The 26,250-nt window shown below is 39.1% G+C and overlaps 1 protein-coding gene across 1 annotated transcript in view; it reads left to right on the plus strand.

Moving 5' to 3' along the window:
• klf7b (Kruppel like factor 7b) overlaps positions 1-26,250 on the plus strand; it is a 106,048-nt gene that overhangs the window by 70,996 nt on the left and 8,802 nt on the right. Inside the window, exons 2-3 of the mRNA XM_072396555.1 lie at positions 9,393-10,044; positions 21,066-21,189. Of these exons, the coding sequence (XP_072252656.1) occupies positions 9,393-10,044; positions 21,066-21,189 (776 nt within the window). The remainder of the gene's footprint in view (positions 1-9,392; positions 10,045-21,065; positions 21,190-26,250) is intronic.

A 26,250-nucleotide genomic window follows, 5' to 3' on the forward strand; every position in this document is an offset into this window, starting at 1 on the left:
CATGTTGTTTGCTATTATTATCAGATAACAGGATCTATATTTATAAGCCAGGGTAACACCATCACAGTAAACTTGGGCATCTTCACAAGCTGCTGTACTAACAAGTACCAGACATAAATGTACTCTGCAGCACTGAAGCTTTCTCAGATCTAAATGGAGCTGTTCACTGCCACTGGCTCCCGTTTGCTATTGTACACACTTCCAAGCACAAGGCATCTCATATTCACACACATCAGCTAAAAATCATTATGCTGTTCTAACTCATACAAACACACATATCCTCTGTGTACACATCTGCAAATTAACTGAATAAAGAGCTTCTTTTTGCCTTTTCTTTTGAGTGGCTAATTAGCCATCAGAGCTGGCTGTGTGGAGAGAGCGAGATCCATCAAGATGTATGGCTTCAAAGAGCAGTTTATGGACGCTAAAGCACTTTAATTAGGAACTATTTGTCTGAGAAAGTACAGAGAAAAAAGCAAAAATCTGCATGAAAGTGAAGGGAAAATAAACAAATTCAGAACCACACAGATAGACGGCAACAAACTAAAAGCCAGCTTTTCTCAAAAGTGTTAGTGGTAACATATTCTACACATTAATTTCTACCCAGCAAGGAGGAGACTTATCATTATGTGAGAAAATGATCTTTGTCGCTGTTTCTGCTTCATTTTGTGAAATGTCTACAGGTTACTTATTCTTTAAAGAACTGATTATTGTTTTTTGTGGCTATACACAAAATGACCACAAGCATCAGCCAGGTAACGGAGATTTCCAATCAAGTGATACATGTCTTGAGTATTTCAACGTGTGCCAATAACCTCAGAAGCATTTCTCCTTTCAGTTCTTGGGACTAATTTATGTGCTTCACTGAAGCTGTGACTCTGCTGTACACATCCTTACTCTGTGTACATGGAAGATACACGAGCCACGAGGCTCCTTTTCAAAAACCCATCAACTTCTTTGATGAAAAACTTTAATGCTTAATAAATTGTTCCCACGAACCATAATGGTGTAATTAACCAAATTCACTCCAGATCAATATCTGGTGGTCCCTATGAAAATAATCCTCAAAAAATAAGTAGACACTAGGCTGTCACAGTGAATACATGTTTCTAAACAGTCAGTATTTTACTTGTATAAGATTCCTTGGCTTGCAGACTCAAATTGTATGATCTCTCTCCTTACTGCTACTAACAAATTATTTTAATTTAATTGTAAAAACAAAAAATTTGTGTATCAAAGGTAATACCAGAACTCTTCTCCTCCTCCCTATACCATAAAGATATAATCCGCCATCTGGTTGAAACTTCCTTGCTGATTTCAACAGCAGTTGAAAGCTGGCAGTGATGGTTCTCCTTTCTTCTTCATTGGCCTCTGAGCAGGGGTCTCTGGTTTGCTTTTGGTCAGTGGTAACCAACGCGTCATGCTGACAAAAATAATATTATTGGCTTATAGCCTTGGGTACCGATAAGAAGTTTGCGGAGAAATACCAAGTGTTGTAAACTGACCTACTGCAACTGATGCTGTCTTCAAGCTGTTGTAATCACCCAATGGGTCATAAGAAAGTGCTGGTGACATTTTATTATATGGTATTTAATTATTTATTGTATGGTTATTTAATTTCTGGAAATGATCTAGCAACCCCACTCATCCTGTCCTTGGGAAAGACTGCTTTAGTCAATAACATGCTGGGATAAGGACAATTAAGGACGTCCTTACAGGTGCTGGATTCAGATTGCTGCATTCAGACTTCAAGGCAGAAGGTAGTTGTACGTTCAACAATGGATTTGTTTAAAACCCACTGAGATGCTTCACAACTTGTGTTTCTCATTGTGAAGGAGATGATACACTATTTCTGGATTTGTTTTTCTTTCTGTTATTTTATGCATACTGCAGTGTATGTCGTCTGTCTCTACCTTGTGATAAGTAGTTCTAACTTTTAAAGGGCAGGATGCACATGAGCTGGTCTTTGGTTCTGATGTTTTATCTGGACAAATAAGGAAACTCTTCAGACATTCAGAAAACCTCAGAAAAAAGTTGCAAAACCAAATCACAAAATCTAATAGTTAAACTAATCTGTGTTATTAACTGAATTTTCAATCAGTTATCAGGTGTATTAACAAATGTATATTCAGTGTTTTATTTCTGCTATAACCACATGTTCGGCATACTCTTATAAGAAGTGTCACTTTACAGACTCTTATGGCTTAATTTAACCATTGTCCTTATGGTAGTGTTGGTAATAGTCACACAACAGTCCACATGTGAACACATACGGCGCATCGCCTGCTGAATCCACTTCAACCTGTTTGTCTGTCAAAAGCTCTTAGCCCTTCCATCCAGAGCCCAATGCTCTCTGCATTTATTATTAATGGCCCTATGCAGGCAGAGGACACACACAGAGGCATGTCACTGGCAGCTAGTTCTGATAAAATATTAAATGAAACACTCACATGTAGAGGGGAAAAAAGGATGCAGATGGACAGGAAAGAATTTCTCTATTTTTCTTACATCTAGCTCTCTGTATAAATAGCTGGTCAGATTAAATAAACAGACTCACTGATCGTAGTGACCCCACGTTGTCAACCAACCTTGGGTTACAATAACCTCATACACTATCGGTCAGTATTAAAAGACATGAAATGAGCAGCACAGCTTCAAACATGATAGATAAACGATAGGGACGGATGAATCTGCAACTGCAGAAAACATTGCATTGAACTATGGGAACTATAGTGCACCTTTAACTGCAGTATATGACAGAGCTGAGAGATATAGACATACAGTGTGTTTTTTATATTTTTGAGCTGCCTTTGCAACTCAGACTATAGTGAAGCAGTGTTCTGCAAAGCAGTGGGCTTTGATTTAGTTTAATTAATTCATTAAAATGCAAAACCCTTTTGCATCAGATCATCATAACTGTTCTACTGGAAAAATATTTTGTTGTCCTTAAGGCAAACTGGAATTATCTTGAATCAAAATACAGGAGTTTCAGTTAAAGTCTTGTTTCTGTTGTTAACCATAGTTACTGTGCCGGAGTGCAATAACACTTTAGTTGCTTGGACAGCGTATTCCATGCGAGTTCAACAACTAAATTTAACTGATTGGTTGGATTTCTCTTATGCTTTGTTCTGCTCGCCATCGCACACATTGTTGAGCAGCAACATTTACAACACAAATGCTCCAAAAGTATATAGAGCATAAAGTCACTCTGTAATTTTTTTGTGGTGTTAAAGGCAGAAGCTGTATTTTTTTTATTTTCAGCCTGAAGCTGACACCACCTCTCACCTGACGAGTTTTTGTAACTGCAGCAGTTTGCTGGACTCTACTGTATTTCATTGTTTTGTGCTGATGATTCAACGAGAGGAGTTTCACGTCCACAGTGTGTGTGGGTGTGTTTCTGTGCGTGTTATTTTATTTGACCTTTCTCCATATGGCGTGGGACTGAGCAGGGGAACAGTAGGTGAGCTCCTCACATGGTATTGGTTTGAGCTGTTAGCCCGCAGGAACACAACAAACATGACCACACATCCTTGCATTATTCTCTTTGCATTATTTACTTCTTGGCACTTTATCAAGAAGTAAATACCAAACATTTACAGTAATTTAAGTTCTAACCCAAACCCTAGACCCAAGTCCTATCCCTGACACAGCTATTCAAACTCCTGGTTTTTGGACCTCAAGAATATGGTAAAACATGTCAACACACAAAGCAGTGCTGCAGGCAGTGCATGTCATTGTTGCCTGATATTCATGGTGTGTAGGAGGAACAGGTGAAGGAGAAGGTCATACGTGTGGTGTCAGAGTTGTTACGCTCAGCGCTGGTTCTTGGGGTTTGATTGACGCTTGCTCCTGCAGCACAGCCTCGGGCTCCCTCTACCCTCTGTCCTCCCCACCATCCTCCCAGCAATAGTCCAGCCCCTGCCAAGAGATGCAAAGACTTTCCATTCATGTATTCCTGTTCAAGTTAAAACAGTGGTCGAGTTTGTTCTTAAAAATCACTGACAGAGAGCGTATTTACAGTATCAAAGGGGAACAACAGTCATATAGCAGCAGTTGAGTCTGTGATGAGTAATAGATGTAACATATAATACAGTAGGCAAATGTAATTCTTCTGAGGCATTGGAAGAAAAAGGAGAAGATCAGAAATTTTTAATTGAATTTTTGTGCTTTTTCATGAAATTTTAATTTCATGTCAGACTATATTTTCAGTAATGCAGCAGCAATCCGAATCTTCAAATCCAAATCTAGGATTTAAGCAAATCTCTTGTAATATTAACAAACACACAACAAACAAGTCAGGGCAAGTTTGCATAAATTATAATCAAAATATTAATCTTGGTGAGTTTACATTCACATCTCATCTAAAATCTGTAAAAAAACAAATGTATTCAGTCAGAACAGTATTTTCAAGCGACCCTGAAGAATCCTGACAAAACAATTTTTTTTTAAAGTGAATAAAAAAGTAATAGTTTCTCACTCCTATCAAACATAGTTTACCCATCAAACATAGTTTTTTTTTTTTTTAGAATCCCAGCTCTTCTTGTGTGTTTTATCTGGGTGAATTGTCAATAAGTGTGGAACTAAGCAATCATGCAAATAACAAAGAAGACCTGGACAGATTTTAATCCATGCCCTCTTAAATTATCAACACAATGGGAAACCATAGATGTCGGTCTAATTATATTTACATACTAGCCAGCTGGCGCTTACCCGGTTTCTAATGATTTATTTTGAGGCTGTCTGAACACTTTACTAATAATATGAAAAGGTGGGCAGAAAATGAATGAGAAATATTTTTTGGTACAAAAGTTATCATTAACGGGTTTTAAAGCTGGTATACTTGCTAAAATTAGCCTTTAAAATAATCTTCAATTACCTGTAGTAGCATGTTTAATTTAAGTGAGCTGACCACAACAACAAACAGATATGGCGTTATGGAACTACTATGACCTCCCATGGGACAAACAACAGGCTGTTTTGGATGGCAGGAGCCAATAAATAGTCTTGACTAATGCAAAATAATTTGACGCAGGACAGAATGCTTGTTAAACACCCTCACAATGCATTCAAAAGCCAGGTTTTGACAGGGGCTGGTCCATTTGTTTACCTGTGAAAAAAGGGTAAAGACGATAACTGGGGCATAATTGTTTGATTATTTGGTTTTCCAGTGCCTCTCAAACAGTGTTGTAAAGTCAGTCCTTTTTGTGAGTCAGCAGTTCTTGCCAAATTAACTGTTTAGCCAAATGCTACATTAGTCAATGCCCAAAACCCTGAAAAGAAGACTTTTTTTCCCTAACCATGAGAGGAACCAGCAACACAGACCCGTAAAACTTTGCTTTTACATCTCTGCAATTTACTGTAAAACAAAGTTTTTTTCTGGGATCCAAAGCTATCCATCCATTTTTTTATGCCTGCTTAGTCCAACTCAGAGTTGCAGGGGGGGCTATCCTGCTCGGCCTATCCCATGTCCCCAAGCCAATCCCAGCTGACATTGGGCAGGAAGCAGGACAGGTTGCCAGTTCATCACAAGGCCACAGACAAACGTAACAAACAGCCATCCACGCTCACTCCTAGGGACAATTTAGTCACCAATTAAGCTGACATGAATGTTTTCGGGCAGTGGAAGGAAGTCAGAGGACCTGGTGAGAACCCAAGCATACACGGGGAAAACATGAAAAGTACACACAGAAAGGCCTCTCTTACTATACAACCCTCTTACTGTACACTGGTGCTAACCACTACATCACTGTGCAGCCCCAACTTTATCATTGTTTTTATAATCCTTAAAAGCACTGTAACTACTGAGTGATTTTAACATTTATGGTAAATCGCGTAATATGTGGAGCAGCCTGATGTTAGAGGTGATCAGTGAAGGTTGCTACAATCTTTTCATGTAACGAAACTTGCCTGTTAAACTTTCCCACCAGATAATCCCACATTTGTTTGATCATCTCCATTACTCGGTTCCAGAAGTAGAACTGAGTGTAGGATGTAGTTTCAAGACATACATAATAGCCTTTTTATTATACATTTGAGTAGATATTGTATAACAGCAAGCAGTTAATGAAAGGAGTATATATGCTAACAAAGGAAGGCAGTGATTTGACAGAAAGCTAACCAGGTTTCCCTTGCATCCCTGGTATGAGCTTTCCAAAAGACATTGCTATAAACATGCTTATCATTTTTGAAGTTTCTTATGAGCCAGCAAACTCCTCTAAGAAATATCTTTGATTTTTATTCATATGCAAATGTTCATCCTTATGAAAAAAGAAGAAAGGGATAAAAGGAGGGAGAGGGAAGTTCAGCTTATCATCATGCAACAGATGTTGAGACTAAATATGTTGGTTTGTCTCGTCACTCAGGCTGAGTGGAGCAAAGCTGCAGAACCGGCCTGTCTGAATGGACGGAGTCACCCAGCTGCAGCTAAAGAAAAGAAACCCAAAACATTTGTATAGTGGCTGTAATTTGCTCCAGTGACAGAGATGGAAAAAGCCATTTGATCAGGGTGAGAACCGTCAGCTGCCAAAGGCCTTTGGCCAAACAGGAATTTAATTTTCCAGTAGGATACGGTTAAAGCAGTGAGCTGCAGGAAAGAGTCAGGGAACTTTGAGATATGCTGAGTGGATGGATCTGGGGCCAGCCTGCTCTCTTTAGACTTAAACAAACAACTCAGGATGGGACAACAAAGGTCCTTGGGGACAATTAAGAATAAGATTTACTACAGTGTGTAGTTTTAACCAGTGATCTTAAGCTTTTGTTGTTGCTTTGGGAGGTAATTTTACAATACGAAGGCAGCTTTGAAATGCTTGTAACGATAAAATATTTATTTACATATGATAGCACTCAAAAGCAAACCAGATGTATGAGCTTGTTTTTTGTATTGACAGCTGTTAAATAATAAAATCCAAAACTCAAATGGAGGAATTTAGATGAAAGTGGGAGAAGATGTTGTAGGATGGGCTGCAAACCACTATGTGACTGAAAAAGAAGAAGGACCTTCATCACCAGAGTTTGGACTCTTTAGACACCTCACCATTTTATTTGATTATGGTTCAGACAGTTGCAATGCAATTATAAAATGTTTATTGATGCATCCTGATGCATTTTTTCTACACAGGACGTTCAAAACAAAGTGTTATAAACAGTCCATCAAAAAATTTACTCCCAGTATATTTTATTCATTAAAGAAATAGAAGAGGTTGTGGCCAGATAACTGGAGGTTTACATTTGCCACCATATTTCCCAGCACTGAAGAAGAACTAACAGAAGGTTCCTGTAGCAACATACTTGTAGTTAATTTATATAACGTCAGCATATTATGAATCACTAACAAAGAAAAACCACAATTCTGACCAACATCCTCCTGTTATATTCAATAAGTATAAACAATAAGTTTGGAGCACACAAGAAGCTATCTGACATGCTATCTGATTGTAATGTGGTAAACATCAAGAAAGTAGGTATCCTACCTACTTTCTTAAACAGCTCTATTTCTTTGTTTTGGTCTTGCTGTAAAGTGTGGGGATTACTCTAAAATATCTTCTAAATTGGATGTGTTTACTCAGTTACAAAGTACTCAACATAACACAAAAGCCCTGGTTCTGAGATTGAGCGCAGATATAAATCTTTGGCCTCCATAGTTTGTACTTTGCCTAGCCCTTTCTGAGCTTGAGATCACTGCTCAGTAATCCTCTGGTTGGCAGCATCCTTCCCCAAAAAGGAAACGTGTCATGTTTCTCATGTTTGTTGTGTTTCCAAAACAATCTAGATCAACCTCGTAGAAGCCAAGGTGATTCCATATGCCATGGTGCAGGTTGGATTTCCAGCTCAGCCATCTTGTGCATTCTATAGACTGTTCAGGCACTTCACTTCTGCTTTTCCAAGTTCCTCCTTTTGGGTTTGGTTAACATCACCTCATTAATCTCATTTAGATAATAGAGTTTTGGCTTTTGTGACTAATTCAGAAACATCCACAACTTGATGCATTTGATTACTTCTCCCTACTACTAGTTATCACATCTACAGAGACCTGATGAAGATAAACTGAATTATTCACTCAGCTCTCCAGCCAGGACTAATTTACATAAATATTCTTCACCTTGAAGATATTTTAGAATGTAGCATATTACAGACTAATCGAAGATATTATGCTAAACAACAAAAAGAGATCCGTAGTGTCATTTGTTCTTCACTTCTGTTGTTTTGAGTGTGTAAAGAATAAAGGTAAATGGCTTGTTTTAGATACTTCTTAATTATCTAAACAATCACAAAAAAGTCTTGCAGGATCTCTTCTACCCTTTTGTTTCATCATTTGTATACAAAACTTTAGCTTACTTTCACTCCAACAAGATTTAAATAAACAGTTCCTTGTACACATCAAAAGTGCCGCGGGTAGTTTGACTGAGTGGCTGCAGGAATTAAAGAAAACATGAAGGTTTTGAGAGGTGAGCTCAGACCTCAGGTTATAAAAGAGGGTTTGTAACTGGAAGGTTTCTTAGTTCGGATTCTTTGAGGTAATATGGCAGGTGCCCTTGTTCAAAGGCACAATAGACCAGTATGCCAACAACTGTGATGATACTGCGCTGCTGCCAACAGCTGTAGCTGAAAAATATGCATAGAAGCCTATAAGATTCTGGATATATAAACTGTAAGCTAATTTTCCACAATTTTTTTCATGTATCTTCTTTTGATTCTTTGTTTGACTTTACCTCTGTCCCCTTACTTTCCTACCTCTATGTCACAACATAACTTCCATGGTTGGTTGATTTTGGTGAACAGAGGGAAACAGGCAAGGGCTACACAGTTCAGGGCTCTGGAGAGCGTAGCCAGGCAGTGGCAATCAATCACAGACTAAATCCCTCCTCTCACAGGACTGCTGTGTGCCAGGTAAAATGATCAACAGCTGCATAGAAAATAAAGCCTTCAGCCAGTATTTCAGCTTAAATAGACTGGTAAACCAGCGTTAATACAGATGTTCATGGAGATTGTTAAAAGGCCAGAGTTTCTGCATTAGTCAGGCAGTTTATAGCTTCCTGAGAAACTTCTTGTATACAGATATAGCAACTGTCTTCAGTCAGTGCCAAAACTAGGTGGACATTGTTATTGAAATTTAAGAGCTGGGCATGGTAGATGACTTTGGTACAGGGTGTGAACTTTATATGAGAGATGGCTACGCTTGTTTCAAGAAAAAAATCTAATTTGGTTTCTTTTAGTTATAAATGTAATGCAAATGTAATGTCAAGGAAATTTTCAAAATAGAAATTTGGACTTTTCAGTTAAGTAATTTCTAATCAGCTTATGACTTGTTAAGACACTCCATCCAGTTTATGAGAACAATATAACAGCTAAAAAGAAGTAGTGTTTTTGACTCTTGCTTTTCCCCTTTCTTGCAGACATGTCTAGAGTTGGAGAGGTATCTACAGACCGAACCCAAGCGACTCTCAGAGCTCTTTGATGAGGAGCTGGACTGTCTTCTAAACCCGGCCTTCATGCAGAGTGGTGACAGTGATGAGGATTTGATGGACCCCATCCTCCCCAGCCTTCCCGACCAGCCCAGCCCACCTCCACTACTCATAAACCTCCCAAAGGTCCAGGCCAAAATCCTCCAGGTTCCCATTCCCAGCAAGAGCCAAGCTGTACCTGGGACTGAAACCCTCTCAGTCAAGGACCAAGTCCTTGGAGGAGTCAGCGCTGCACAGCTTAGTGCTGCTGTCACATCCCTAACACCACCGTCATCACCAGAGCTCGGTCGGCACCTTATCAAACCCACACAAACGCTCACCGCAACAGCAGATGGTACGTTAACTCTTAAACTGGTGGCAAAGAAAGTGGGATTGGGGGCAGCCAAGCTGGTGGCAGCACGAGTGTTACCGTCCCCACCAAGTCGAGGAGGAGCCCTCAGTGACAGTGAGCAGGCAGGAGGAGGAAGCCTAGGAGGAGATGTACCAGAGAACAAGAAGAGAGTCCACCGGTGCCAGTTTAACGGCTGCAGGAAGGTTTACACCAAGAGCTCCCATCTGAAGGCACATCAGAGGACCCACACAGGTAAAATTTCCTTCTGTAATTGTGACTTGCAGAGTACGGAGTTCTCAGAATGCTTATGTCCTAAATTGATTTGATATGTGCCGCTGTCACTTTCCAACACTTTGATTATTAAATAAGACTATGATTATTTGATTTCATTGCAGCTTTTCAGGTATAATTTAAGGATTTTCACATCACACACACACATCACACAGGACTTTTGTTTCTTTTATATACTCGAGGCTCTTTTGAAGTTTTACTAACCAAATGAATCCAGTCTTTTTAACCATACATGAACAAGAAACCTGAAAGACCTTCAAACATATCTTTTCTGCAATTTGTTTAGTACTCTACTAACATTTGTATTCTATGTTTAGACAGTGCCTGCAAATTGTTTTGTGCTATTCTCCTCAGATACTCCAATTTAAAACAAAGCAGCATAGAAACACACATGGTAAACAAACATTGTGTTTAGCTGCTGAAGGTTCGACAGCATCAGCAGGGATTATGTCGACAACTCATCTCTAGAATTAGGAAAAATAACAGAGTAACTCAGATGATTTGCTTCAATCTAAAGCTCTCAGTAAGGCAAAGCACATGGCCCAGCAGAATAAACTGAAATATTCTTCACCATGAGTGGTGGAGTTGCTGGGGAAACCTGCAAAGAAGAAATCGGTTGTTTGACTTTTTAAAAGAGATTTAGATCATGCTTTTCAGATGATCCTCCAGAATGATTTGTCTCAGTCCAGATCCTCACCCTGCCCCAGTAATTACCTGATGATTGATGGTCTGTGAGTAAATGATTTTGCCAATTAAGCTGTGTGTGTATCTGATGTGCAGCTTTTGCTGCTTTCTGCCACTGCCCTCACAATGACCTGCAGACAGAACACGTACCATGATAATGTGTGGAGGAATAGGAACCTTTGAGCGTTCCCTACTACAGGATGTGGAGGAGGGCCTTGGATGGATAAAGATGTAGTTGGCTGATACAATGATAACAAAGGTTTAGTTTGTAAAGGAAGACTGTTTGCTTGATAAGGAGCAGTCTATATTGTGGGTTTTTTTTCTGAATTAGTTATCACATTGAGGTATTAACATGCCTCCTGTGGAATCCAATCACAAGTGGACAGCTCTGAGTATGCATGTTCACAAGTGACGTTACAGTGAACCCCCTTCTGCATCCTCAGGGACCATTTATGATTTGATCTCAGTTACCTACTATGTATGCAATTTTACATTTAGCCATGCATCGCAGTCAGTTGAGCAACCAATAGGACATCAGAAGGTACACTAATGCTCCTGTAAAACCCAAACTACATCATCATTTGGACATACACGAGTTTAAGATTCACCTGTCTCATTTAATCTGGAGAAATGTACAAACATTTCATGAAGCTCTGTTATGTAACAGACACATTATGAGAGAAGTAAAGGGGTGTAAGGAAAATGATCTTTTAGTTCAGTGTCAGTCCACCTCTTCTTATAAAAAATAGCTACGCAACTTTCCTGTGTACAACATTGTTGTTTAGCAGTGGTTCCACATGCCACCATTCTTTGGAAAGTAGAGATTCTTTTCATTTGATTGATTCAAAGTATTTTATGATATGGTGAACACGTCGGGTACAATCAACGCCAACAATGATCAAAACAATTACAACATTTATGCCATCACATTATCTCCTGATAACTCAACTATTGTTATTTGCCTGACAAAAACAATTTTTTTCTTCACAGGGGTTCTAATGACCCAGTTCTATAAAACATTTTTGCCCCAAAAAAAGGATTTGTCAAAATATTCCCACAGATTACATCATTTCAAATTAGCTAGCAGCTGTGTCTAATTATTCCTTGAAACTGTGAGTGTGAGAAAACATCCAGTTGGAAACTCATTAGGAATCACTAGGTCACAGGGTCACTTCAGTGCGGTCCAGGATATAATTTTGTTGAGACTTTTAAATTGATGTGGACAGTGTCCTGGACCACCCCTGAATGTGGCCTCAGAGATCAGACCTGAACGCATCTTCAATCTGTCTAGGGTGTATTCATACCTGTACTTACTGCTACCCACTTGTGATCAGATCACCCAGGACAATGTTAAGAGTTTGAAGACTTAAACACTATCACTTGTCACAACAGACAGTAAATAAACAGCAGTGGTACAGCATGACATTCATTGAACTGTATTTTCAGGCAGTGCTGCTTTTTTTTAATATCAGGTGATGAATTTAGTGGTTAGCAAAATCGCAAACAAAAAAAGAATAGACTTGGAACATTTGTGTTAAAATGTGAGTTTGGATCATTATTAATGGTTGTTTTTTGAGTTTTAAAGTTGTCACCAACTGTAAAGAAACACTTAAGTGACAGGATCCAGCGATTTGTTATTCTTAGAATTTTTCTTAGAAGATCTTCCTGGACTGAAAATCATCAACCTGAATCCGTCACTTATCTGCAGCATGAGCCCTGCACACACTTGCATCACCTCAAGCCAGATCAATTCAACTTTAGCTTTAACTTCACCTTCAATTTATGATATCTACAGCAGTTCGTGTCCTCTAGTTGTCATCATCCGGCGCTTGTAATTCCGCCAGGTACATAGCCTGCAACATAGCATGTACATAGCCTGCAAACATCTGCTGTATAAATACTGGAAACCTTGGCATCATTAAAACAGCATGTTACAGGCTGGTGTGATCCCTGCAGTCATAGCAGAGCATTAAGTGTAGCTTTACACTCCAGAGCTGCACCTGGCATAGCTGGGGGACTTCACATCGGTAGCTTTACTATAACTAATCCGGAATTGAGCAACTAGTGATCTGGAATCATAACCACCAGTATCTGTAATCTTCTGATGAATTCGCTTTTAAAGGCAGAATTATTCTCTTGGAAAAAAGCAGACATTCCAGCTTCCTCATTTTGTGTGTGTGTGGTATAACTGTGGGGGTGGTGTATTCCCTCCCGATGTGTTCATTACAAGCACAGTGCTGTGGTTTAATTAGCTTAATCCTCTTTTTGGGTTATTATAACCATAAGTCATTGAACATACATGTAGGCAGGGATTAACATTGCAGAGACTAAAGGGAGGAGCAGCTGCAGAAAGCCTGCATAGTGTCAGCACACTTACTGTAACACAGTGCTCACTGGAGGCCATTAGAAACAAAATAATATCATCCGTCCTGTCGTTGTCTGCACCTTACATGTGCTACAGTTGTACATTGTGATATTCAAAACAATTTATCTGAGATGTATTATGTATTATGTTATGAAGATTTTCCTACATTCAGTAATTAAATTAGAGATGAGTTGTTACATTAACACAACATTAGTAGATGTAGAAATTAATTCAGTAAATCTCTAAAGTAATCTTTTTTTTTGTCCCCTCCCTTTTGGATGTGTACAGATATCTGAAAGCACTGGATTTAGCAACCAAGATAGAACAATCATTGAGCTGTCTTGGTAGGAGTGCTTGTCTTTCAAAAGTATTCGCTATGTGCTCCATTTGCTGATACCTGGCTCCACAAAATATACTAAAGAAAATATATAGATGTCCACGCATTCCTTTGCAGCTCACAGACACAGTGAGCATCACTATACAGTAATTTATTTTGAGTATTCTTCTTTGTGAAGAAACTGTATTGTCCAACAAAGGTTTCAAACTGTGTAGGTCATCAACCCAGATCTATACACCGTATCTGATATTTCGTTGAATGCCTTTTAGGCATCAACAATATTCTGCGAGAATTCTGGTTTGATATTCTGTCGTTCATCTTAGCAATGTCAGCAGGGTTAAGTGGAATTTACATATTTTGGAGTCTACATATTTTTTTATTAGGATGAAGTCAGACTTTGGGGAAGGCCATCCAAAGAGTTGACTGTTAGCCTGTTCCACAACCATGTGTGTCTCAACCTGATGTTCACTTTGTACATTCTGCCTGTTTTATTGGGAGCAAAGTAGTCTGACAGCATGATGCTACTTCTATCATACTTAGCAGCTGGTTAATTGTTCTGGTGGTTGAATGTCTAATCTTTAGAGCTTCAGACAAACAGAGGCCAAACAACTTATTGTTTGTCTCATCTGCCCCTAAAACTTCCCACCAGAATCCATTTTCTTTATACATGCGGCCAGCTACTTTTCATCACTAGACCCAATATCAAAGTGAAACAATGGCAATGTAAGACGTAATTCCACTTGGAGTTAATGAAAAGCAAGCCCATTGAGGCCTGAAACACGTTTGTGTGAATCCAGCCTAAAACTGTCAGCTGGGGCAGCTCACTCCATGAAGATGTAACTTTGACTGTCGTCAGTGACACTGGTGTTCCAGAAGCATCCAGTTATAGTGGACTGGAGACTTTGATGGTTTTCTGTCTTGTTCCTGAACATCCAAGCCAGTTTACTCTCATCTGACATCAACAGTGTAGGTCTTTTTCCCAAGTGATTTCACCTTCCGAAAACTTGCGCTTTCACTTTCTCATTGTAGTGAGTGTTGGTCCATTAAGTGTCTGCTGTTCACATATGCTTTTAATGTGGTCACAGAAGGCTGCAGCTGCAGTCAGTCATTTATTTATGGATTTATTTAAATGTACTTATATAGCACATTTAAAAGCAACCAAGGTTGACCAAAGTGCTTAACAGATTAGAATATCAAAACAGTCAGAAACAAATGCCCAAATTTTTAGCAGACGCATAAATAAAAGAAGCCAATGGGCCGAGAGTGGCCACACAATCTTTCACTTGGGGTAACATAAAACACATCCTAGAACACCACTGGATTAAAAGTCTACTTGGCTCTATGCATTTTGAGTCTTGTTTGAGCAATTCTAACATCTGAGGCTATCAAGGTTATGTGTAAAACCTCACTGGCACTTTAGCCTTACAGAAAAATAAAAGACATACACTGTCACCAAGGAACAATTGTTCGACAGTCCCATCATTTTTACTATAAGAGAGACGGTGATGAGATGGTCAAACACTCTTTTAAGCTCCTGTTTGGTATGATTTTAGGCTTCATAATGAACTTTCAAGAATGTTGAAACAGATTTTGAAAACCAGTAGATGGCTAAAAAACAGCTATGAAAATTTACATCATGATTTGACATTGGAAGTTGTTCTTGGGTATTTTACTATTCACTGACTTTCCAAGGCCTCAGCTTTTACCCCACCCTGTCCCCACCCTCAGCGGGCACCATTATATCCTCATGTGGATTCAGGATAACAACTGCTGACCTCCCCCGCACCTGGACCTCTACACTTCTCTACGCCCTCTCTTTCTCTCCCCCGTTTGCTCATTTAGTTTAGGTTGCCAAGCAACTGCATCACACTCTTCCATAATTGGTTGGTGGCTGCTGGATTGTCCATGCCTGTTAATCTTTCTCAGTGTCTCTCACCACCCCTCACCCCATCTCCCCACTCTTTTTCTCTCAGTTGCTAGGTGACTTTATCATGCATCCCTTCCTCGCCGTGCTATAATTGGCTGGCGTCATGGTTGCTGTGGCGTCAGGCCCGAGCTGGCCTTGCTTCATTCCTCCAACAGTGTGTGCATGTCTGTGGCAGGCATGACATGTGTGTGTTTGGGAGGGTTCTTGTTGAAGGAAGATGGGGTGTTCTGGCCAATTACAGAAGACTAGTGTGAAAACGTCCGCCTGTCTGGCACCTGCAGCCCCCACTTATACCCCATATCACAAACACATGCAGCTTGAGAATGAAGCGTTTCTCCAAAAGGAGAAGCTGCAAAGTGGTTTTCCATTGTATGTTGAAAATATGGTCCCATAATCAGTCCTGACTGAGGGATAATTTGTGAAATGAATAGGAGGACTCAGTTGCAGAAACTGCTGTTGAACATGGATAACTCTTTGGATTCTTTATGGAGTTTAAAGTAATCTGCTGTAGAATCATAAATGCTCACATTTCTTTACAGCTCTTCCATAGTTGAAGCAGAGGATTGGTAACCCACCCTACTCTCCCCTTCTTAATCACAAAAACACCTGACTGGGAAAAGTGTTGTTTTTACAAAACTGCAGTGGCTTGTAAAATTATTGACCTTTGGAAAGTTTGGTAATCCCACAGGGCAACATTAAATCCATCATCACAAAATGCAAAGAATGACTCCACAACAAACCTGCTTTGAGAGGCAGCCACAGATCGGGGAAGGAGAGCATTTATCAGAGAGGCAACAAAAAGATCAGAGGTAACACTGAAGGAGCTAGAAAGCTGGTGGATCAGTCCATAGCCCTTTTCTTCACCTGGAGAACACAATCCTCACCGTGAAGCATGGTGGTTAAAATACACACGTGGACAAAATTGTTGGTACCCCTCAGTTAAAGAAGGAAAAACCCACAATTCTCACTGAAAGCACTTGAAACCTACAAAAGTAACAATAAATAAAAATGAATAGAAAATTAAATAATCAAAAATCAGCCATTACTTTTGAATTGTTGATTAACATAATTATTAAAAAAAACTAATAAAATAGGGCTGGACAAAAATGAGCGTTCTTGCAGCTGTCAACAGGTATTTTGGCCCCTCCTCATGAGCAAACTGCTCCAGTTGTCTCAGGTTTGATGGGTGTCTTCTCCAAATGGCACGTTTCAGCTCCTTCCACAGATGTTCAATGGGATTCAGATCTGGGCTCATGGAAGGCCACTTTAGAATAGTCCAACGCTTTTCTCTCAGCCATTCTTGGGTGTTTTTGGCTGTGTGTTTTGGATCGTTGACCTGTTGGAAGACCCATGACCTGCGACTGAGACCAAGCTTTCTGACACTAGGCCGCACATTTCTCTCCAGAATGCCTTGATAGTCGTCAGATTTCATTTTACCTTGCACAAATTCAAGACACCCTGTGCCAGATGCAGCAAAGCAGCCCCAAAACATTGCTGAGCCTCCTCCATGTTTCACCGTAGGGACAGTGTTCTTTTCTTCGTATGCTTGGTTTTTGAGTCTATGAACATAGAGTTGATGTGCCTTACCAAAAAGCTCCAGTTTGGTCTCATCTGTCCAAAGGACATTCTCCCAGAAGCTTTGTGGCTTGTCAACATGCATTTTTGCAAATTCCAGTCTCGCTTTTTATGATTTTTTTTCAGCAGTGGTGTCCTCCTTGGTCGTCTCCCATGAAGTCCACTTTGGCTCAAACAACGACGAATGGTGCGATCTGACACTGATGTACCTTGGCCTTGGAGTTCACCTTTAATTTCTTTGGAGGTTGTCCTGGGCTCTTTGGATACAATTCGAACGATCAGTCTCTTCAATCTGTCATCAATTTTCCTCTTGTGGCCACGTCCAGGGAGGTTGGCTACTGTCCGGTGGGTCTTGAACTTCTGAATAATATGAGCCACTGTTGTCACAGGAACTTCAAGCTGTTTAGAGATGGTCTTATAGCCTGCACCTTTAAGATGTTTGTCTATAATTTTTTTTCGGATGTCCTGGGACAATTCTCTCCTCCGCTTTCTGTTGTCCATGTTCAGTGTTGTACACACCTTTTCACCAAACAGCAGAGTGACTACTTGTCTCCCTTTAAATAGGCAGACTGACTGATTATGAGTTTGGAAACACCTGTGATGTCAATTAAAGAACACACCTGAGTTAATCATGTCACTCTGGTCAAATAGTTTTCAATCTTTTATAGAGGTACCATCATTTTTGTCCAGCCCTATTTCATTTTTTTTTTTTTAATAATTATGTTAATCAACATTTCAAAAGTAATGGCTGATTTTGATTATTTAATTTTCAATTCATTTTTATTTATTGTTACTTTTGTAGGTTTCAAGTGCTTTCAGTGACAATTGTGGGTTTTTCCTTCTTTAACTGAGGGGTACCAACAATTTTGTCCACGTGTGTACATGTTTCTAAAGATAATGAGGTTCTTGATAAAAACCTGTGTCAGTCTTCATCAGCATTAGGAATGGGACGGAACTCAAAGCATACTGCTGAAGCAATACTCGAGTGGTTGATAGGGAAACATGTAAATGTGTCAGAGTGGTCTAGTCAAAGCTCAGAACTCAGTCTGATTAAGAATCCTTGGCATGATTTAAAGACTGCTTTACACCAGTGGAACATAAAATCCTCCCCAAAAATCTATTTAAACTATAGGCTGAAAGGAAAAATGCCAGGGTGAATACATTCCCAACATCACTCAAGATGCAACTGAACACAGTTCTGTCTAAGATTTGGGTGTTTTATAGCAGCTGATTGCGAAACATTATGTGTAACATTAGCTTCCCTTCTAAGATTCATGATATGCTTCAGACATATCAGAAGTTATCAAAGAGGTGGTAGAAATAGGCTTTCTCCTAATAATGAGACAGCAAAGAAATCAGATCTCTGTGGTGGAAAGCAGCAACCCACTGCACGAGATTTGACTGAAGAAGTTTGAATATGCAAATCCAAAGGAGCACAGCTTGTGATGTGGAATTAATTTAGTCCAAGAGCAACTACAGTCATGTGATGTCTGTGGATAGAAGATAAGTCTGATCAAAGAGACAACCAAACTATTGGGAAATACAGGAGAAGTTGGTGTTATTCATAGTTGGATGTTCCTGTTGTGCATCATCTTTTACTTGTCATTGCATCACCCTGCTGTAGGAGCTGCTGTGCACCTCAGTCCATGTGAAGGTTTTCTTTCTGCTAGTTGGGTTATTCTGGCATGATAACTGAAGTGTTAAGTTAATTTAAGTTCACAAAAACAATTCAGAGTTCACAAGTAGTCTCATTCTCCTGTTGCTAGAAGATGGAGAGATTATGCCCAACAGTTGGGCTTAGCACTGACAAAGCAGGTACAAGAAAAGAATGGAGGTTGCTTCTGTAAACATGCTTCAGTACTGTGTGAAAATGTGGACATCTGTCTTCCTATTTTATCTGTTTTCTTTCATTTAGTACATTTCATTGTCAAGAAGATATAACAAGTTCAATAGTTTTTTTTCTGAAAAGCAGCAGTAACTCCTCTTTTACTTTAGAAATGTAATTCCCATTCAAGGAGTTCAGTGCTTTGCAACTAAATTGGCAAATAAGTTGGCCTTATATTAAAATCACTTTTTTTTTTCTCTTTGACATTATGTTAATTTTTTTATATTTAGAGAGAATTAGAGAGCATTGATTTCCTGAACCCATAAAAAGTAAGCAGCACACTTGTTCCAACAGGATCGCATGTAATGCAGGTAAAAGAGCAAGTAGAGGTTCCTTGGAGTAAACTATGCTTTGATCAGTCTTCCTTGGGATTTTAATTATTTTTCTGGCTCGGACCATGAAAGGATGATTATGATGTTTATGATATTGCTAACAAAGTTCTGATTGATAATGTAAGACCTATTTGAATCAGTGATATTGATGATGAGCAGGGCTCTCAAGTTTTGAATGAAGGCAAGAGTGAGAATAATGCCCCCCCCCCCCCCCCCCATTACCAACGGCTGGGGGGCGGGGGTGTTAGTGTTGCTCTGCTCAGACTCATGGGAGACGTGATTGTTTCCTGCCATTTCCATAGCGATAGCGGTGCGCCGCAGAAATTTATATTGTACTTTTTTTTCAGCGTGAAAAACCATGTGGGCGTGTGAGTGTGAGAACTTGTCCAAATGCATGTGTCTCACGCTCATTGCGTGAGACTTGAGAGCCCTGATGATGAGTTTTTTGTGTGGCAGAGGAAAGGAATCTTCAGCATTTGGTGTCTTTTTTTTCATTTACATTTGGTGTTTTCATTGTAGAAATTAACACAAATGTCTAACTTGTGAATGCTATGGTTTCAACAAAATTTTATAATGCTCCAGACTCCACATTAGGGGTGCATGTTTGCCTTCTTATGAGGATTGCCGTGTTCTGTGACGGTAGAGGCTGCAGGGACATGTGGCTAACTGACTGTAAGCTGCTGTATTACTGCCCATTAAGAGTCATTAAGATCCCAATTATAGTTACCACCCCTGAGTTTGCACACGTGCACACTAGGGGTCAGCAGCTAGGTCCAGAAGGTTTTTTATCAGTGTGTACTGTGAAAAAAGTGTTTTAATGTGTTTCTATATTCAAAATCAAACTGATGTAAATAACATTTTTTTGGAGCAGTAGACCGAGCTGAGCCTCTGCCACAAATCACTTTATTGATTAGCCAATCAAGTAAGTGCATTTTTGTCAAGCAGATACTTTCTTATGAGTTCCTTGAGCATGTTCTCATGGGTTCCTGGTGCAACACATTTGATTTTAGATCAAGTTTTGCTTATGTTATCGTAGACGTTTGATACTCTGTATTAAAATAGCTACATAGTGTCCCTTATTAGTTGTAGTATTAGTTTGTGGGTATTTGATCCTTGTGAAGGCCAGATTCACTGCTTCCTCTACAGACCCCACGTATGCATGCACACACAGGGAAACATAATATATTCTTCTCACATTCATTTATGTATTTATTTATTTGATTAATTATTTGTTTTGAGGTACATGACAATTTGAATTTCTACTACAGGGGATGAATAAGGTATTTTCTATTCTATTCTATGCAAGCAGTTTTACACAGTGAGACATCATCAGGTCTCATCTGAAGACCGTCTGTACCAACATGCTATACACACACACATCTCAAAAATAGTACAGACATACACACACACACAGCTGGAAGGCTTTCTATCATGGGGAGATAACTACAGGCAGAGAACAATAGACCATCTCTTCTCCCATCTGGTGAACCAGAGGATGAAACTTAATTTACATTTCAGATACCCCCACCTCAGGGTGTGTGTATGCATGTGTGAGTTGGGGTGAAGGGATGGTAATAGAGGGAACAAAACGAGATTCATTTCAGGGTGAATTTGGGATTATGAATTAACATGCTGCAGTACTGAAAGACTTAATTTACAGCTAATTAAGTGTGTTGGCTCATTGAAATGGCTGTTGTGTTAAAATTGCTCTGCCTGGTGTGTGTGTGTGTGTGTGTGTGTGCCTGGAAAAAAGCTAGAGATGGTAACCTGTATATTAATGAACAGCTGTAGTTTAGAAGTGTGAAATTAGATGTAGAAATTGCAATAAAATGTGACACCTTCTCCTCGTTTTCTCCCTTGCCCTGGCTCCTTCTCAGGTGAGAAGCCCTATAAGTGCTCATGGGAGGGCTGTGAATGGCGCTTTGCCCGCAGTGATGAGTTGACACGACACTACCGCAAACACACCGGAGCGAAACCATTCAAGTGCAACCATTGCGACAGGTAAACACACTGCCACCCTCAAATACACACACACACAAAAAATACTACAAACACACAATGTATTTTGAATTGGATGACTTTCAAGTCATTAAACTGGTATCCATCAGTGTTTGAGGAATTTCTTAAGATACAATTTTAAGATACTAATTATATTAAGGCACAGAGTAGAAAAGCAGAAAACAGATATTATGGGCTAGCATGTCGTAATGGCATGGCCATTAATGGCAAAGATGCTGATTGTCATATGACTTTATCTAGAGACATTAAGCTCATCTTTAAGCAAAAATGGACAATTTAAAAACATTAAATTGTAAATATTTAGTAACACCAGAAAGGTACTAAAATGTCTTTGTAAGAATTACAAAAGTTTATGAAGTTTTCTGAAACTAGGATTTAGGGGTTTCTGTGTCCATAAACAATGCAGATGACAAAAATGACATGACTTCAGTCAGCATCTTTGTCAGACAAAAATGTCTTTACCTTTGAAAATTGCTCCTGAACATTGCTGTTTAAAGAATCCAAACCGTAGGGAATCAGTCAGTCTCTGACAAATGATAAAGAAAGCAACATTTTCCATCCAGCTTAATTCTACATGCATCTCAGTAGCATCCTCATTAAAGATAAAATACTGCAAATCAGTTTAGAAGGGACATGAGCATTTTATCAAAGATGTTTTGTTCCCTCAGTAGTTGTGCAGATGGAGCTCAGCTGAGTTTCTATCTGGTAGAGTAATAAAGATTCAACACTGTAGCTTATGGTGTGGTCGATTTAATCATAAGGAATGTTATTATCTTGAATTAAGTTAGTTCCTTATGGATTTGTATTACAGTGCAGAAAGAGGGGTGCATGGAAGACATGTTTCTGCTCAGAAATTGACTGCAAATTTATTGATTTTCAATTCATGTTATCTGCTTGGCAGTAAAGGATTTTATTTATTGATTTTCCATCAATGTATTTGTTTCACTGACTCCCATCCATTGCAGCTTAAAGAAAAAAGAAAAGAAAAGGCAGACCGGGGAGTGTGAGCCTTCATCTAAAAACAAACTGAAAGCCTAGTAGACCGAAGCCAGGGATGTGTATCTTAGTCTGCTTTTTGCGAAATTGTCACTGTTTTGATTAGTTTTCAAGGTAAAGAGAGTGCCCACGTGTATGAATGTGTGTGTGTGTGTGTGTGTGTGTGTGTGTGTGTTGGAGGGTGGAGTAGTAGCGTGTGTGCTTACTCATGCTCCTGCTAAATGGATTCTGGCTATTGGCAAGCAGGTCGCAGATAATTGAGTGGCACCAGATGCCAGCTCCACTTGAACATACACTTATTCTCGATATGTGTGTGTCTGCACTACATTTCCAAATTAAAACACACACAGCCATGCACAAACCCTAGAGACATTGTAATTGGCTGTTTTGTGTTTGCTGGTTTGGGTTTTAGACTTAAAACCCCCCAAGAAACCTGCTGGAAGCTTCTAATCCAGGCTGAGAGCTGGGATTGCATGTAGAAAGTGTAGAAATCATACTGACTCAGATGAATATTTAAATATCCAGACACCACAATCATGCATGGATACACAAAAGCCTAGACATAAGCTGATTCACTCCTTAGTGCAACTGAAGCTCTGCCTAGAAATGTATCCACTGTGTGTGAGGTAAAGGTTGCTCTGACACTGACATTTTCCTGAGACCCAAATTAAAAGTCAATAGCAGAAGGCAACATGGAGATAACTTAAGCATAACCACCAATGGTTATTTCAATAAGCATTTGATTTCAACGGATAATATGTCAAGAGTACTTTATTTTTGGTTTCTTACTTTATCTGCAGAATATTTTGAATTCGCTACAACCCCAGTGTGGCAAGACAGTGGTCACAGAGGCTGACGGGTGCTCCAGCATTTAAACTGGCCAGTTTTGCATTTTAACCTACCTAAAATTTAATTACATGAGATTAATTTATTTGATTATATCTTACCTCAAATTCAGAACTTTGCTCTCATCTACTGCAAAGACATTTAACACAGGGAGAATGTGAAATCCCTCAATCACAATGGAATGGTTCGACTTAAAGTGGGTGGAAATGCAGTTTTGGTAAATACCCTAAAATGGGAGGTGAGGCATCTCAGTAATACTTGGATGGTTCCCATTGAATTTGATGCTGATATTCTGGCTGTTTTTGAAATTTTAAATTTCCTTGTCCTTTCTTCATCAAGTTAAAGTTTAATTTTGTTTAACATTTTGGTTAAATCATTTCAATGATAGTTAAAGCCTCTTGGAGCCTTTGGAATAACGCAATGGATATATACATTTCTAATGTAGCCAGGATTCACATACATCTGTACAGGAGTAGACAAACACAGACGGAGACTCACACACAAAAACCCACGCACACATCTGTGGTGGGTGGAGTCCACCAAATATTACCATAAGAATGGCAAAAAGTGGCAGACATGGAGAAGTTAACATTTGATAGAATGTACAATGTGACACAATTCTCCTGGGGATACACACACACACAGGCGCGTGAGTATGTTATTAATCCTGCCTAATCAAGCAAAGACCCCCTGATGTTATCATGGAGCTGGAAAGAGGAAGGGTAATGAAGAAGAGGACAAAAAAGTAGAGTGAAGGAGAAAGGCGAGTCAAGAGGAGAGACGGATAAGATGGAAGTGTGTGTGTGTTTGTGGAAGAGGGGAGGGGAGGGAGGTACCAGCTGGACCGGCTGCTACGCCCCCCAACAGTGACACAGTAGCTGGCATAGCCATCTGTTCAACCACACACGCACATGCACAGATCAGTGGAGGTGTACAGTAGGTACCACATGGTCAGCTAAGGGTTGAAGGGAAACACCAGACCATATACAACAAAGAGCAGAGTTCAACTGTAAATGCACCCCACATTTAGCGTAATATTTTGTGTGAATTGATGCATCCAAGAAAGTTCTGTCCAAACCTGTGTTTTCCGCTGATATTAAAAAAGACTGCCTTCACTAAAACATTATGAAATTCAAGTTTAATTTGCCCTGCTATTCATTTGTAAGACATGTCAGTTGATAGACACACAAAGGGATCACATTTCTAAATTGATCTTGCTTTTGGGAAGGAGCAAAATGATGCTAAAGGAACAAAAATATCAATAATTCCAATCAGATACATGAAAGCTAAAGTAACAAGATCTCCTAAAAATGTAAAGAGCAGAAAGCACATGTATTTGTGTTAAAAATGTATCTGGAAAAGTTAAAAGTTGTCAGTAAAATAAACACTACAGGTAGAGTTCATAATTTTAGAATTAAGTTAATTTGTTAGTTCATGCTTCCTGTAAAACCAGTTGAAATCTTTCTTGGGTCAACATGTTGTTGGTATCATTAAACAGTCGTTTACTAGTAAACCTTGAAATAAACAGTTGGTGTTGTTTCTTGGGAATCAACATCTTGTGAATTATGGCATTGCTTTTTTTTAAGTTTTGTTTTGTGAGGAGGGTTTCCTGTTGAATTTTAACTTGCTGTAGTTCAGTATGAAGCTACACCCTGATCACTGCACTTTAAATTAGATTACTTTTCAAAATCTGAATGCTTAACTTATGATTGTCATTCATAGTAGAAGCACCCTCTGAATTATCAATTGAATTTAGCTCTGTCTGTACTCATATCTGGACGGAACAACAGCCTGCTTAAACACATACACACATACAGACACATACAGAATAGGCTTGACTAATTAATAATGAATTAAGCCTCTGGCAAATTGAATTTTTAATTTCTGATTTTCTTTTCGCCCACATTTTGTTTCGCCTCTTCTTTACTTATGTCATTTGTGTTGAGTATTATTGTGGGTGTTCAGCTTTAATGTGCTCACAGTCCATAAAGCACAAGTAATTAAACTGAAATGCTTATGACACTCTGAATCTTATGTTATGCATCACCAGCACCTGGTTTTATGTCATCAGGTGCAGTCAGTATTGAGTTAAATTGCCTGGAATGAGAGAGTACTGCCAGCCTGTCTGAATCAGTCTCCATGTTTGCAGTGCATACTTAATTAGTCCCTACAGTTGTATTTTACTTTGAGCTGAAGGACCGACTGCAGAGCTGTGGAGGTCATGCTGTGATTTATGGCTGTGATTGAGTCATGTTTAGGAAATCTCTGAGGCTGAATTGGCCATTATTAATTTTTAGATCCATGTTTCACTGGTGTAACATTATGAATCAATTTTTAGTTATTTTAAAATGAAGTGGCTGTCATCTCTGTACTTTTATGTGCCTTTACATTTGTGTGTGCTTCACTTTGTCATCTTTTTTAAAATATGACTGTATGAAAATTCCTTAACAGCTACTGAAAGCACTTTTAAGCAACTGTCCATTGATAATTGGTTTTCTGACTGCAGCAAATAATGCCTGAAGGTATATGACAGTGCTTTGAACTGTATATGTAACCTATGTCACAGATTTTTTTCACTGATAAATCTAAATTTTTCCAACTGTCACAGAGTCTCAAATAAAACTGAAGCATCAAAGTTTGAGTTTGAATTGGAAAGTTTGTAAAATGTTCAAACATTTTGACTTGTATTGTAAGATTTTAAATGATCATTTTCATTGTTAAGCAATCTACAGATTTTTTTAATGAACTGACTGATCAACACAGATTCCGACACTAGTTCCACTATCACAAAATAAGATCACAACCACTGGATGAAAATGTCAGTATCTGGGTGGGTGAAATCCATGTTCACGGTCAGAAAAAAAACTAGATCAAAACTCTGGATGAAAGAGGGCATGTTGTTCAGCTGTATCTGGGATTGAAAACCTCAGGTGTGTCAGGAGTGATCCCTGACTGTGAAGTGTCTGCATCTTTCAGATCAAGGCACTCCAGCAGTGATCAGAACTTGTTGTGAATTGAAAATTATGAACTTGAAATGCTAATATATGAATAAAGTCAACTGAAACTTAATTGAATTGAATGACAGACAGTTCAGGCAAGATTTACAAGTATACCTTTTCAGTAAACAAAGCCAGTGATTATTTTAGAAGACCAAATGATTGGTAACATTCTTCACAAACACAGACACAGTTTGGAGTGTCA

This window comes from Leuresthes tenuis, unplaced genomic scaffold, assembly GCF_036924035.1.
Source record: "Leuresthes tenuis unplaced genomic scaffold, fLeuTen1.0.hap1 SCAF_12, whole genome shotgun sequence".
Lineage (NCBI taxonomy): Eukaryota > Metazoa > Chordata > Actinopteri > Atheriniformes > Atherinopsidae > Leuresthes > Leuresthes tenuis.